The sequence below is a fragment of the Sarcophilus harrisii genome, chromosome 6 (genome assembly GCF_902635505.1).
Source record: "Sarcophilus harrisii chromosome 6, mSarHar1.11, whole genome shotgun sequence".
NCBI classification, from domain to species: Eukaryota; Metazoa; Chordata; class Mammalia; order Dasyuromorphia; family Dasyuridae; genus Sarcophilus; species Sarcophilus harrisii.
This window is the reverse complement of record NC_045431.1, coordinates 29820737-29837352: the sequence shown is the minus strand read 5'-3', so window position 1 is coordinate 29837352 and position 16616 is coordinate 29820737. Positions and strand designations below refer to the sequence as shown.

At 38.5% G+C, this 16616-nt stretch overlaps 1 protein-coding gene across 6 annotated transcripts in view; it reads right to left on the bottom strand.

The window, feature by feature from the left end:
- Positions 1-8117: 8117 nt before the first annotated feature.
- Positions 8118-16616, bottom strand: part of LIMCH1 (LIM and calponin homology domains 1) — a 337259-nt gene continuing 328760 nt past the window's right edge. For all 6 annotated transcript variants that reach the window (XM_031943870.1, XM_031943867.1, XM_031943872.1 and 3 more), the window contains 2 exons: positions 15963-16065; positions 8118-11076 (listed from right to left, as the gene is read on the bottom strand). In XM_031943870.1, the coding sequence (XP_031799730.1) occupies positions 11051-11076; positions 15963-16065 (129 nt within the window). In that variant the 3' untranslated portion in view covers positions 8118-11050. The remainder of the gene's footprint in view (positions 11077-15962; positions 16066-16616) is intronic.

The following is a 16616-nucleotide window of genomic DNA, read 5'->3' as shown; positions in this document are numbered from 1 at the left end:
CAAGAAAAAAAGGAGCCAGTTTTTTCCCTCTTCTGGAAGAAGAGTTCTTGGAACATCACTAAAGCCTTAATGGGTCTTTCCTCCCAAAAGCCAATTTAAAAGAATAACCAGTGGGAGAGTCACAGTGACCCCTGATATTAAAAGCTAGAACATGTGTAATCTTAAAACCGCCATTAATTTAATGCATGGTGTCGGGTGGGTCAGGGTGGGGGGCAGCTCCAGCTGGGTACTTGGGAGGAGATTTCAAGTTCTTCCTCTTTGGAAGGACGTCCTGTCTCGTACACAAACTCTTTGGATCCCATGTCTCCCTTTCACTCAGTGACTCATGGCAATAGCAGAACTCTTCAATGGGCAGGGTGTCCGGGGGCACAGTAATCCACTTACCCCAGTTGCATTCCATGATAAACAGTGATACTTGCCCTCCCAAACGAGGCTTAACGTGTGGGAAAGGTAAGCCTGCAGGGACTGCAACCAGATTTACAGCATTAAACACAATTGTATTCCAAGATTTCAGCTGTTAACTGTCTTAATTTGTTTTTTTTTCCTTCTTGCAATAATATAATGATGATAAACTTTGACACACAGATGCTCCAGCAGAGAAATTTTGTCTTGCTCTTTGTTTCTCAAAACCAATCTCCTGGGCTGAAATTTGATTTCTGAAGTGCCTTTCAGTCTTTAAGCTCGGTGGCCAATGACTCCAGTTGCAACCCTTGTAGTCATGAGAAATAGGGTTTTGGAGGTAAATTGCCTTTGGAGCTAGGTAGACATTAAAAAATGACAACAACAGCCTATCAGGGCTATTTGCCAAGATGAAACAATCCCTTTAACCTTTTAGTCTCCTCCTCCTTTAGCCCATCAACTGTAGCATACATCACAGTAGGAAATCTGGAGATTGGCTTTATTTCTGGAGAATAAACAGTGTGTGTTTTGAATTTTAACTCATCTGTGACTTACACAATGATGGGGGCCCACTTTTTTTTCTTGTTCTTAAATGTAGAGGTTATATAGTGGAAACTTTTCACTGGGATTGGTAGAAGGGAAATGGGGGACCTTATGACTTCCCCCAAACTCCTCAGGGCAAGGGAGTAAACGGCAGGTGATGTGCCAGGTGGGGTGAATCACCTTACTCTTCTCCCTCAGTCTTGGTTCTCTCCAGATCGCTGACCCTGCTTCCATCAGCAGCAATCCCTGTGGAGGAGTCCACGTTTCCTTGTGCTAGGCCATGTATATTGACTGCAAGATTTTTGTTTTTAATAGTGGGAATGGGGAGAGGTATGAAGGAGAGTATGGGTTTTCTCACTTACTCTCCTCTCAGCCCCAAATAAAAAGAGAAGGGAATGAATGCCAGGAAGAATCCCAATTAATTTATTTTATATGTAGAAAACTTTTCATAATAGAGATTAATAGATTTTTCTGATCTTTATGCACATGTAAATGCTCACTTTATTTGCTGTTTGTTAAATACAGAATTGTACAAAAAAATTAAAATTAAGATTTCAGAATATAATGTCCCTACCTCTTCCCCCTGCCATCCCACCACCTTCTGCTTGCTTCCAAGCCAGGAGACCATAGTCCAGGGAAGCAAACATCGTGCAGATGTTCCCTGGGAATATCTTCTGAAGGTGTTTCAGTCTGTACCTTCCAAACCAATCTTAGATCTTCAAGAAAAGGACGTCATCGCAGGGAGCTTTTTTCAAGACATTTAAATAGTCTGAATTTCAGAATTGGAAGGGACCTTTCGGGTCATTGTATCTGACCCCAACCCAATAAAAGGCAAAGTCTCTGAGAGTAATCATTGTTTCATATTTGTCTTTGTATGCCCAACACCTAGCATGATGGCGGAACACAGAAGGCATTTGCCCCATATCTGACTAATTGCTCCTTCAGTTTAGGAAGGGAAGACTCACTTTGGATATGTCCTTGCCGTAAGACCATGGACAGAGGTAAAAGTGGATGTCCATATGAGCCAGCCCTGGTTTCAAAGACAGTTGGATTATTCCATACCTAAAGCCTTTAGAAATTATTCTTTTTTTTTTTTTAATTTAAAGAAGGATGCTAGGAGGGAGTAAGTAGGACCCATGAGGCATTATTTTGATTGCTATTTGTGGTAGAAAAATATGGAACTGGACTTGACTCCCAGGTGATTATTCTTGAACAAAACCATCCTGGGCCACATTTCTTTCCCATCGCTCTGTTCAGCTGAGGAGTATCTGGCGTTTATTATTTATGTAGGAACCTCATAAACAGGAGGGGGCCCTCTTTCCATGAATGCAGCTAGCTTTCCAGAAATTTTATGGGGCTGTAACTATGTTGACTTAAGAAGGCACATGAAACTTTTTCCTGATGTCAAAAGAACAGAAAAGGGAGCCTGGGAACGATTCCCACATCTACCTAAAACACAAAATAAAGGAAGGAGCAAATGACTGAGCCGAGAGAACCCAAACTCAGAGACAGAGATGGTGCTAAGGCAAAACTGCAGAAATTTGGTACAGCTAACATTAAGAATAAACACAAGCTAGCAGAACTGAGACAGCCTTGCATCCCAAGACATCTTAGCCACCTAGGTTCGTTTTAATGGGATTGTAGAGCAGAGCTGTGGTTAAATAGCTCTCTGGGGGATAGGAGGTCCATCGTTCACCCTCCCTTTCCCTCCTCAACAGATGCAGTTAGGGATATAATCACGGTCCTTGTTGCTTCTGGAAAGGCTTTGCAGGAACCACCCCACTGGCTGGTATTACAGAGTGCAGAGTTGGGGAACTGAGTTAACAAGCCTCATCTCCTGAGTTAATCACATTTCAGCTATGAATTTTAACTCTATACTGAATTAGTCATGCAGTGCAAAGAAGTTCTTTATTCACTGCAAAGTATATATATATATATATATATATATATATATATATATATATATATATATAAATATAAATGTTTTTCCTATGTTTGTTCTCATAAAATCACGAAAGTTTCTTTCTACTAAGGCTGAAGATCAATGCCATTCATGATAAAATAAAAGAGACCCTAATGAACTGTAACTAACGATTTATGTAGCTAGTCTTCTCTTTGTTGATTTCCTCTTTTCCCTCTCTTCAAGATCAATTAAATAGCTAGAAAAGAGACTGTATTAAATGTTTTGTCCTATTCATGATATTGAAAATGTGGGGGTTGGACTCAATTTAAATTTATGATCTTTTGATCCTACTTCATTCATTTACAAACATTACTTAAGTACAAACTATGTGTCAGGCACTGAGGATACAAAAGCAAAAAATGAAACAGTCCCTATCCTCAAAGAGCTTATATTTTAAGGAAAGAAAAATAGAGACACCGATTATCTAAAAGTAAGATAGAATCTTCATCCAAGACAATCTTGTTTAGCCATTTACTTGGTCAATTGTTTTCAGTTGTGTCGGACTCTTTGTGACCACAGTGATACTAAAGTGGTTTGCCATTTCCTTCAGCTGAGGAAACTGAGGCAAACAGGATTAAGTGATTTGCCCAGAATCACAGAGCTAGTAAGTATCTGAGGCCAGATTTTGAACTCCAGGCCCGGCATTCTGTCTATTGTGTCACTTAGTCATTTAAACAATGGATTAATCTCCAGAAAATTCATAGGGTTACCTTCACTAATCAATAAACATTTAGTAAGTACCTATAATATACCAAGCATCGTGCTAAGTTACAAACAGAAATGAAATAGTGCTCTAACTTTTGAGGAGCTTCCATTCTGGGTGGCTTTACCTCTTATATGTAACCTTTTTCCTCATCTGCTAAATGACAGAATTGGACCACTATTAGTGTATGAAATGCAAGTGGTATTTGAGGATTAAAGGAACATCCATGGAGATGAAATCGCTCCTCCTTGAATTACTGAATACCTACAGGTAAATACTAAATTCTAGGTAATTATAAAATATAGACATATATGTATATATAAATGTTACAAATCACTATTGATAAGAGAAATGCAAATTAAGACAACTCTGAGGTACCACTACACACCTGTCAGATTGGCTAGAATGACAGAGAAAGATAATGCAGAATGTTGGAGGGGATGTGGGAAAACAGCGACACTACATCCAACCATTCTGGAGAGCAATTTGGAACTATGCTCAAAAAGTTATCAAACTGTGCATACCCTTTGATCCAGCAGTGTCCCTATTGGGTCTGTATTCCAAAGAAATCATAGAAAAGGGAAAGGGACCCACATGTGCAAAAATGTTTGTGGCAGCCCTGTTTATAGTGGCCAGAAACTGGAAACTGAGTGAATGCCCATCAGTGGGGGAATGGTTGAATAAGTTATGGTATATGAATGTTATGGAATATTATTGTTCTATAAGAAACGACCAGCAGGATGATTTCAGAGAGGCCTGGAGAGACTTACACGAACTGATGCTGAGTGAAATGAGCAGAACCAGAAGATCATTATACAAAGCAACGGTAAGATTATATGATATATATTATATGATGATCAATTCTGATGGAAATTTGATTTGATGTCTTTTCAACAATAAGGTGATTCAGGCCAGTTCCAATAGACTTGTGAGGGAGAGAATCATCTACATCCAGAGAGAGAACTAAGGGAACTGGTGGATCACAACATAGTTTTTTCCCTTTTTTAAAATTGTCGTTTGCTTGCTTGTGTTTTTCTTTTTCATTTTTTCCTTTTTGATCTGATTTTCCTTATGCAGCATGATAATTGTGGAAATATGTATAGAAGAATTGCACATCTTTAACATACGTTGGATTACTTGCTGTCTAGGGGAGGGAGTGAGGAGAAGGGAGGGGAAAAAATTGGAACACAATGTTTTGCAAGGCTGAATGTTGAAAAGTATCTTTGGATACATTTTGAAAACAAAAAGCTATTATTAAGAAAAAAAATTAAAAATAAAATATAGATAGAAAGTTAGCTTTGGAGGGAAGGAACTAGGAGCTGGCAGGTCATGAAGAAGGTAGCACTTGACCTCATTCTTGAAGGAAACTATAGATTTTAAGCAATCAATTAGTATTCATAAAGCACCTACTTTGTGCCAGGGTGATACATCAGTGTGATGACCGAGTTAGCGCCCTGGATACCTTAGAATCAGCTGGAGTCAGAATAAGCAAAAGTCCTTGGTCTTTATTCTTGGTCTTTAGAGGGAGAAGTGAAGGGGATGGACACAAGCTCTCCATCACCTCCTTTCTCCTCGTCCACTGCCAAAGTGACTCTGGCTAGTCTTACTCCATCCCCTAGTCCCTCCTACAATCCTCTGTATACACCAATCATTGAGCCAGCACAGGATAGTGGGAAGGGCCATTTTCCAAGCATATCCTTATAGAGTATTGGCCAATCAATAATTAGCCTGACGTGCTCAGTTGTCCAACCTCAGTGCATCAACTCAGAGTTTCAGCCCTTTACTCATCAGTTCTTGTCCTCAAGGAGCTTACAATCTAATGAGGGGAGAGGATACCAGATAAACAACTATGTACCAACAAGCTTTATTCAAGATATATATTGGAGGTAATCAATAGAGACTGGTCCTAGTGTTAAGGGAGATGAGAAAATGTTACATGTAGAAGGTGGGATTTTATCCAGGACCTGAAGGAAGTCAGAGAAACCAGGAGATGAAGACGAGATGATGAGATGAGAAGAGAGAGAATACCAGATTATTCGACAGATGAACAACTGTTATTTGACAGATGAAGGACAGTTAAAGTAATTTGGCCAAAGTCATATATAGATGATAAAACATAGATTTCTCTTTCTTCCCCTTTTCTTTCCTTTCCCTTTCTTTCCCTCTTCCTTTCCTTTTCCTCCCTTTCCCTCTCCTTTTCCCCCCTACTTTTCTTTTTTCTTCCTCAAAGGGCATTGGATCACCAGGCAGAGAATGTGGGTTTGAATCTGTGCTTTACCCCCTATATATGACCTTCCTCATCCACCAAGTGACAGGATTGGACCAGCTTTAGTGTATGAAATGCGCGTGATATATGAGAATTAAAGAAATATCCATGGAGATGAAATCACTCCTCCTTGAATTACTGGAGTAATTGCATATCCTTCCTTTCTCTAGCTCATTGTTTAGCCTTTATGGTTGGCAAAGCACTTTACATACATTATCTTGTTTGATCCTTGCAAAAACAAAGTCTCTGAAGTAGGTGTTATTATTCAAATTTTATTGATGCAGAAACATGCTCAGAGAGGCTAAGTAACTAGGGTCACCCAGATATCAGGCTGGATTCGAACTCAGGTTTTCCAGATTCCAATTATATAAACTTTGACCTTTGGTGAGAAAAAATATTCCTTGATTGCCAAAAAAGACTATTTGATGTCTGTGTTTTAGAGGTCTCTGGGCTTTTGATATATTTATTCACAGAAATATAGATTTTAAGCCCCCAGCAGGCAGTTTTAAGCTCAAGAGTACACAAACAGGTCTTTAATAAACTATTTTCCTGCTGTATAAATCCAACAAGCAAAATGTTACAAAGACTAGCCTCCTCCATGATGATCAAACGATTAGTCATTCCTGAAGTCGATTTTTCCTTCCTTAACCTGATGTCCTGCTAAAAGGAAATGGTCTGCCCAGCTGGTTCTTGATATATTTCCCAGAGTGACTCACAATAGGAAGATAATTGGGGAGCAGCTGGAAGCAGCACAAAGAAAATCAATCCCAGAATTCAGGGATGTCAGTATGAGAAGTGAGCTCCGAGCTCTTTGGGTCTAAACTGTACCGGATCAGGAATCCTTTTTCCACATTTCTGGCAAAGTAGTTTCCTCACAGCCCTCTAGCATCTTGGGAGAACGTTTTGCTTAAAGAGAAAGGTCTTCCCATAGAGCCTGGATCATCCCTTTTGAGGGGTGTCGTTAATGAGGGATTGTTTAGGATCAAGTTGGAAGAAGTGGTCTCTGATGTAACTTCTAAGGTTCTGAAGTTGTGAGGGAGTTCATCCTACCTTATCAATAAGCATTGATTTTGTGCCTGTGTGCCAAGGCAATGTGCTAAGCACAATGCTTTTAATTGTCAGGAAGATAGACTGAGCATCTCTGACTGCCATCTTTTGCTCCTAGGTCCACCTACTGGGGCCAGGTAAAATAAATTTAACAGGATTTTTCATGCAAAAGTCCTAATACTTGATGATGAGCTATTCTCCCCTCCAATCCCAAGGTTCTCTCCTCTACATTATCCATTCTCAATTCCCTCAATCTAGCTTTGTATGACATTATTTTGAAGGCCCTCTTCAATCTGCTTGCTTTCTTCTCTCTGACAAATATTGCAGAAGATGGCAATGGATTAATGTGTTTAAATTGGGCACATTTCAGGTCTTGAAAAGCAAATCATTAGCTACAGAGCTTAGTATTGGAAGGACATATGACTTGTCATATGGTCTACATTTTTTTTTTTTTGACTAGGTAAAAAAAGACCATTCTTTGCCTTCTTTACTTTTTAACCTTGCCTTAATCACTGATTGGTCAGTGCCTTAGTCAAACTGAGATGGGGGTGGGAGGGAACCTTTGTCTCCTTCTGCATCCAGGGTCATCTCCATCATCCTGACCTATATCTGGCCACTGGGAAATTTAAGTATAGCCAAGTTTACATTTGACGATGATGCTGATTACATGACAATAATTATATATCTCCATCGTGTCAATGAGGGGAAAAGCTGAAAATGTTTTATATTTGCTTCTGCTATGTAAATCTTGAATCAACTTGTGGCTTTTACAAAACTAGTCAACATTTGGCCTCTCTTGGGAGGGGAAAACGAGGCAGGTGACTTTGCAGAGATATCTCTCAGTTAAATCCATTCATGTCATCACCTCCCTGATTTCATAGTCCATGGACAAACAACAGTTGGATTATAGAAAACGTGGAAGGAAAGAGAAGATGATTCGGGCCAATTATGAAGAACTTTATAAGCTAAAACAAAGGATTTTATATTTGATCTTGGAAATAACATGGAGTCCTTGGAATATATTGAGTTGGGGGGGGGGTGCAGTGAGAATGTAGTCAATTCTGTATTTTAGAAAAAAATCACTTTGGGAGGTGACAGAAGCATGGAGTAGGAAGAGATCTGAAGTAGTTAAGAAATGAATCTTCCCTTCCCAGAAGAAACTAAACACAACCCCATAAAGTAAGAGAACACCAAAATTCATTTGAGTATTTTATTTATAAATGTACATTTACTATAAAAGCCGTTGCATTTAAGACAACTTTTTGCTACTCTTCAGAGGCATTTTAGAATAAATATTGTAAATGAAGGTTAGTGTGACTGATATAGCACATTAGCCAACCTAGAACAGTAATTACCCTCTTGGCTGGTCTTGCATATGACGTAGATCTTTACTTCATTAACTTTGATGCTTCAAATAGATACTACAGTATGTTTTGCATTAATAACACTACATAGAAAGAGTGAGGAAACACATGAAAGTTCGATAGTGAAACACACATAACATAGTTATAATGGAGTTATCCGTGTTCTCCGAACAATGAGAAGGGAACAGCTTTTGGAGGATCTAAAAAAATCAGATCTCATCCTTCCTCAAGAATAATAAATCACTTACTTTTCTCCTTTTCTTTCCTTGTTTCATTCTACAACTAAACACACTTATATATATTACAACCCAGTGTAGTAAAGCATTGTTTATATTTGTCTCCCCCTGGGATTTCCAAGATTATTTACCAAGAAATCTTCATACTTATTTTGTTGAATTGGAGAAAACAAAACCCAGGCTTTCCAAAATGCCATGTAACAGAGTCCAAATGAAATAGAAATCAAATAGAAATAGAACAGTTGGCAATTAGAATTTAGAATGCTGGAGATTATTCTGTGCTGGTGACTAGAGTTCATTATGAAAAATGCGCATCTTGCAGTTGGAAAATGAGTATTTTTCTTGACTGGAGTCTAGTTTCAATATATGGATGATGATATTCACTAAGAAAAAAATGTATAAATGAGGCTGTGGGAACCAGAAAAGAATGTGCAATATTCATGTATTCTTTATGTAACGGATGGAGTTTCATAGGTAAAAAGGGTTCTATAAAAATCAGTTATGAAGGTTGAAATTGTGCATGTTTTGTGCATTACCGTGGGAGAGTACTCTGTGAATACCATGCAAAATGTAAACATCAACATTATCAAAATAGCTAACGATAAAACATGCAGATGATTAATCAAAATATCGGACTGAATATCTGTACATTTCCAAAACTATTTTTTGTTTTCATTTTTGTAAAACAGCAACCGCTACCAGAAGTCTCAGGAGCCGAAGGTCTCGGGAATAACTCCGTTCCTCTTGAATTCGCTGTATCCATAAGTCATCACTGACTATGTGCAATAGCTTTGCATTTTCTAAGGCACAATTTTAATGAAATGATGTATAAGGTTCAATCCAACATTTTCGAATGACAATGTCATAAAAACGCCATCGGTGACCGAGGAGAAATTCTGCACGAGCACAGAACTGGCATGCAAAGGACCGTCTAGCATAACATGTAAATAAATAGTCACTAGCTACATCAAATAACACATAGAAAAGTTATTGCTTAGCTAATAAACATCCACGTTATATCCCTTTACTAATACAGCAACATACCACAGATGGGTTCATCCTCTACACTTGCAACAAAATTTCCTTAGTTTAACATGGTTTTAAGGCAGAATAAATAGGTGTCCTAAACACCACCTGCTCTTCTCTGCCCTCCCAACCCTTTTATAAGAAAAAAAAAAATCCCCGGAAAGTTAAAATGAAGATTTTAAACAACTTTCTCCTTTCTTCAGCCAGCTGGAATTCATTATGTGACACATGGAGTTAAGGGAACAGCACATCAATTCCTGGTTCAAGTTCTCCATGATTGATAGCGGGGACTCTTGACAACGAAGAGGAGACTTAAGGGAAACATGCATATATGTCCATTAAAGTGGATCGAAATACAAAGTGAACTGTAGGATCTTAATGGTCACACATCAGTCAGTGAGATCACACACGTTATCACATCCTTTTTAAGTAACTACAGCAGAGGTTCTCAAGCTAATCTCTGCATGTATATGGCACAGGGTACCAGGTACCCAAAGCGTATGAAGCATCCCTCCTAGGCTTGCATGGGACAGTTCCTGGTCTTTCGCCTGGGAATGTTGTAAAGGATATTTGCCAAGGGCATCACGTTAACATCGTTCCTACCGATGTCCCATTTGTCGTTGGGAGAGAGTCAACTTCTTCTTTCTCTCTCTCGGATTCTGGTAGTACAGTACTGTAGTAATCCTGAAAAAAGACCGACTGGAATCATCTCATCTCTCTCATACTCTCGGGAAATGCCTCCATTCAGTCAGAGTATAGGCCCTGTAGGCTTTATAAGGGTTCTTTTTTATTTGACAGAATAAGCTACATTAATGACGTAACTCTGAAAATACATGAATGTTAATGGCGCAATAATTTACGGGCCTGCCCTCGAAGGGTACAGAACGCAAACGGTTCAGAATTACAGTATGTATTATCAAACTAGTATCTTTGTACAAAAAAAAAAAGTTATAGCTCAATAACAGAAAATCACTTCCTGTGATTTTTTTTTTTTAGTTCAGAAATGAATTAATCAGAAGCTCCCTCAGCAGAGTGTTCATCAAACGTTGGCTTGTCCTGCACTTTCTATAGTTCAGTTGTGTAAACTTAAAATGTTTAGCTCCTAGAAATTTTAAAACAAATGGTTTCATTGCATTTTTTATCTTAATTCCCAAAGAGGATAATATCACATTTTAGATCAACATATCTTGCCATACCCAAAAAAAGATTATGTCAACCAAAAAAACAAAAAACAATCCCACAAAACTTTCTGAAGGACTTGGGATCAAAACAACTCAATATTCTCTCAAAAGATACTGTGCAAATGCAGAAAGAAAAAATAAAAACAAAAGGCAAATACAAACATACATTGCGCTATAAAGGAACAGACACAGCCTCTTAGTCTAGCTTTTTAAAAATTAAATGAGTGCCAGGAAGCCCCACAAATATGGGCATTTGTAAGCGATTGTCCAGGACATTTCGAAGGGGAGCAGTGGGAGGCGATTTATAGCAGTGAAAACCACGTCACAATGTTGTCGGCTGACCAGCACCTAAGGGAGAAGAAGGGAAAACTCAGTGACGGAATTAAACAATTCCTCTTTCTTGATTCCATAAACCTACAGAATAGTGGCAGAAAGAGAACAGGAGTTTGTATTTATACTGTTTTGGGCTTGTTCTGAGCCACCCCAGCATGGTCTCCACATAATTCTATGCAAGTGAATAGAATTACCCGCCCAAAGAAAGTGTGCCGTTGAGTCCTACCTACATAACTTCCAATGGGAACCACATTAAAAAGAGAGTTTAAGGTCAAGTTTCTCACACTGCCAAGTTTCCAGGAGATTCATCCTAGTTTCTTATGAGTGTGGCAATATGGGCTCCCATTTGCTTGAATTAAAAATAAGGAATCAATCATGACAATACCTAGTATTTATATTGTGTTTTAAAGTCTGCAGAGGGCTTTATAGATCTTATCTCATTTGAGATGCTCTTAATGTCCCTATTTGACAGACAAGGAAACTGAGGCAGAATTCAAGTGACTTGCCCAGAGTCCCTACACTTGGGATTCCTGGCACTCTGAGCTTTCCCCTTAGCATTAAGAGAAAGAAAAAAAACTTGGGAAGGATGAGATCCTCTGAACATCGTTATTTATCAGCACCCCAATATACACTGCTCCATATGCGAAGGATACGTCCTAACTTCTAGATTTCATCCTATGGTGAGTCAAAGGAAATTCTGAGCTTCTAGATTTTATCTTCTATGGTGAGGAAAAAAAAAAAAGGCTGGAAAACTTCTCCCTCTTTTGCCTTATTCGTATCCCAGGATCAAAAGTCATCTGTTAGGAGTTGTAGGAAATAGGAAAGAACTGGGATGTCTGAAGTAAAATGGTAGTGATCGTTTCAGACCAGTGGGTTGGGGTCTCCGTATTCCTCATTGAAATCTTCATACCCTTTTCTCCATCTTCAGCAACAGAATGAGGAGGAAACACATAATCAATTATAAAGTACCCAGGGACCTTTCTTAAACGTATTTCATAGTAAGAGATGATTGAACAGAACACTGTATACAGACAAGCTCATCTAACACATAAGTAACCAGAGACAGAAATTAAGCATATGACGGCATTACGTGTTATGGCCAATTTATGACCCATTTTGGATGCTATTTGCATAAGATCTTAAAAGTATTTAGGTAGCTTTCAGGAATTCCATTTTAATATGTTCTCATGCAGTTTAAAAACTATTTGAATATGTCTCCTTACTCTTACAAAATAAGATTATGTATATTTCATTTTTATTATTCCATTGAATAAAATTATTTTCATTTCCTTAGAAAACGATTATAATAAACCTTCCACACTGATCCTGTCGCTCTCTCTTTTTCTTCTCAGATAAAAATAAGGATATGTAAAAACATGTCTAGAACTTACCTCCAGATCTGATTAGTTCCCTGGTACCTAGGATTGCTTCATTCATTCAAATGCATTAACACTCTTGTAGCTAAATGTATGGTTCCCCCCTCAACTTTCAAAGCTAATTCAGTTTCTATAATATCAAAGAAAGACATAGGAGTACTTGCTGAAGTAGAGAAGGGCTTTTAAGCCCCTTTCATGAAAAACCCCATCAACCCTTCTTGGAAATGTTTTTACTTTTTCAATTACGAGCGAGATTTCTACGTTGGTGGCCAGAAAGGAGTTATCGTGGATAAATACAGACTTAAATCAGGTGAACAGATTCATCTCTGGATGTCATTTTTAATAAAAGTCTGTGAAGGAAAAATGCAGCTGGGTTACCAGACTGAAAATCCAATCTTCCAGGTTTCAGATTACACATAGCTCAACAGATTCAGCAGAGTGCAGGGGAAAGTGTGCTGGCTAAGGAAGAAGGGAACCTGGGTCCAAATTTTACTTCTGATGGTTCTTTCTGGAACCCAGAGCATCTCCCTGGTCACAAGATGAAATTAGTGAGCAGGATCAGATAGACTCAAAAGTGTCCTCTATGGGCAGCTAGGCAGCACAGTAGAGACCAGCCCTGAGTTCAAATCTGATCTCAGACACTTAACACGTCCTAGCTGTGTGACCCTGGGCAAGTCACTTAACCCCAATTGCCTCAGCAAAACAAAAACAAAAAACAAAAGTCTCCTCTAGTTCTAGATCTCAGACTCTGAAGGGATTTCTCAATAAATTTTGAACTTTAAAAATAAATGCTAGTGAATCCATTTTACAGTTTAAAGCATAAAAGAAAAAAAATTTCTTTGAATAGGATAATTCTTCCTAAGTAGCACATTTTTATGGCATAATTTGCAAATGCCCTTAAAAGTGAAATCGAGATGAAAGGAATCTAGCTCCTCCCTGGTCTCTGAGGGCCTGTGGGATTTTTTATATTCTTCTGGTCTCTTCAATACAATTCACGAAGGGGAAGAACAGAGAACAATATGTAACATTACTTTTATTTCTCTGCTAAATAGTTTTCTGATTTAACAATATATTCTTCTGATAAGTTACATTCAAGTGGAATGGTGAGAAAAAGCTTCATTTGGGAAGATGAGGGGAAAATCACTTTGAAAAAAATCAGAGGTCAAAAAGTTCCATTTTTACTCTGGCATATGTATTTTTAAAAAGTAAACCCAGTTGTATCCACAAATCTTGCTGGGGTTCTACCATTGTCATTCAGTAAGTTGACACTCAAGAAAGCGTTAAATATTTCTTATTCCCTTCAAAGACAAACTCTTCTAAAAATTAAACAAGATTCACTGGAAATTTATTTAGCTGTTTGACTCTAATATTTTTCTTTTTTTATTATTTTTATTTTTCACCCTCAAATTTTCTTGAAGGTGATAATAGGTATGGATGTCTCTTCCCCCAACTTCCCTTGAGCCAATTTCACTTTATACAAGGAATACCCATATAAAATAAATGATTTGGAATTAAACGATCACAAAGTAAAATTTCAGTGATTTTTCAAAATTAAAATTGTTTAAATATTTACAAATTTTGGTAAAAACATGAAAACTTGTAACTGACTCCAATATTTTTCTTTTTATATTATTTTTATTTTTCACCCTCAAATTTTCTTGAAAATAAATTAAATAAAAATTATTTAAATATTTACAGATTTTGGTAAAAACATGAAAACTTGTAACTTTATTTGATTAAAAAAAGCCCCACTATCTCATAGTTCAAAGGAAATTTTACTAATCTAAAACAAGCACAAAACTCCCCAAAGATTCCAGAATTTCTGGCTAATGATACTGCAGCTGACTAACATTTTCTCAGATTAATAAACCCTGAGACTTTTCCAACTTCGTTCAGAATTTAGAAGAGAATTGATCAGTGAGGGCAGCAGTTGTGCAACAGTGCCCTCTGCTGTTCCAAGATATGTAAGCAGCCTCACAAATATTTGTAGATGAGCTACATAAATCCATTTCATCTTTATCTCCCCTGTTTTGTTTTTCACATTTTCCTACGATCTAGAGGGGATCCAAAGGAGTAGAAGAGGTGGTTCTTCTTACGTTTACAAGTGAGATTGTTTTGGTTTAGTGGAAAGAAATGGAAAACCTAGAATTAGAGGAAAAAATCTGAACTCTCAGCCTTGTGACCAGAATTATTTTGGGCAAAGTGCTTTGTCTGTTAGAAAAAAGGGGACTGGATTTTGTTGTTGTTCAATAGCTTGAAACTCTTCCTGGGATTTCTTGGCAGACATTGGAATGGTTTGCCGTTTCCTTCTCTAACTCATTTTACAGATGAGGAAACTGAGGCAGACAGGGCTAAGTGATTTGCCCAGAGTCACACAGCTAATGAGTGTCTGTGACAATATTTAAGCTCATGAATATGGCTTCTCTGCACTTTTCTAGTCCTTTCCTCTAAGAACCCGATGTTACAAGTTTATATAATCAAGACCCCTGTAGGAGGAATAGGTTCTATTTTGATTCAGGAAATGGCTCAGGGCATAGGTGATCAGGAAATTTCATGCTGGTCGGACAATGTTCCTTCAGGAAAACCTCTGACCTGGCCTAGAAGGTGCATTATCACCTGAGTAAAGAAGTGAAGATAGACATAGTCCGTATAATAGCCATGAGGAACAATACGGATGCTGTCTTGATGGGAGGTGCCCAAAAAATGACCGGGGATTTTTTTTACAGCTTAATGTTGTTCTGGGTAATCTCTGAGCTCTCCATTCCCATTCTCATGCCAATAAATTTACTTTGTATTTCTTTCCTGGGCACAAGATGTACCACGAGAGGGAGGAAAGGAAGGAAAAAGAATTTACTAAGTGATTGCTGTGTTTCAGGTGCTGTAGCAAGCATTGCCACAAGTCCTCGAGGTAGGTACTATTATTCCCATTTCAGTATTGAGAAAAATGAGGTAGACAAAGTTAAGTGACTCATCCAGAGTCACACAATCAGTAAATGTTGGAGGTTGGATTTAGACTTAGATTCCTGACTCCAGGCCAACTAGCTCTCCCTCTAAATACAGCATTTTTTACTTGCAAAGCTTTTTACAAATATTATCTCATTTGATCCTCTTGACCCCGTAGGGGAGTAGGGACTATTATTATCTCCAATTCACAAGTATGGAAACTGAATCAGACACAAGTCGAGTGCTTTGTCCAGGGTCCCACAGCTAGTAACTGTTTGAAGCTGGATTTGAACTCAGGCCTTAGTGACCGCAGGCTTAGTTCTCTATCCACCTTGCTTTTATTCAACAGGGTATAGGCTCCTTAAGAGCACTAGGCTGTATCCCCAGTGCCTAGAATATTAATATATTCCTATTGAAATTCAACTGACATTTAATTTCTTTTCACTTGGATGCTGGCAAATCTCTGTTTACAAGACAGGACTTTGTTGAGGAGAAAGTCTATAGGAAAGAAAGGGAGACAAGGCCTCAGGAAACAAGAGATTTTCTGCCTCTCGGGGTTCCTGGGCTGGCTACAGCACTTACTTCTGGACCGGATGTAGCAGTCATTGCAGTTGAGCAAACCATTGCGGATCCGGACATCTGTTCCACTCACCGAATCTCCCAGCTGTCCTTTGCAGATTCCACACTGTCCATTAAACAAGAAGGAAGGCAGCAGAAATGTGAGAATGAGTTCCTGTATCGATCATTCACAGAGAAATCATCACAGAAGAAGCAGCTTTTTATACAGATCAAATGTAACCCCACTGGAGGTTTTGAGAAACAAATGACATTCAGAACATTGCACGGGAAAATCTGTAAATAAGACACTGGGTGGTTGGCCATTTCCTTCTCCAGATCATTTTCCAGATGAGGAAACTGAGGCAAACAGGGTTAAGTGACTTGCCCAGAGTCACACAGCCAGGAAGTGTCTGTGATCAGATTTGAGTTCATGAACAGGTCTTCTCCATCCCTTTCTAATTCTTTTCTCTATGAACCCTAATGCTAGGAAGCAGGGAGTCTAGCCTGGAGGCTTGTGAGTAGAGGAGGAGAGTAGGTGGGAGAAGATGGAGGTTCCAATAGAATCTCCTGCTGCCTCAGCCCCTGGGAGAGGGACCATCTCTAGAGAGGAGAAATGTAGGAGAGTAAGGTGGGCAGTTGTTATAACTGGAGGAGAGGGAGTAACTTCATCAGGGCTCA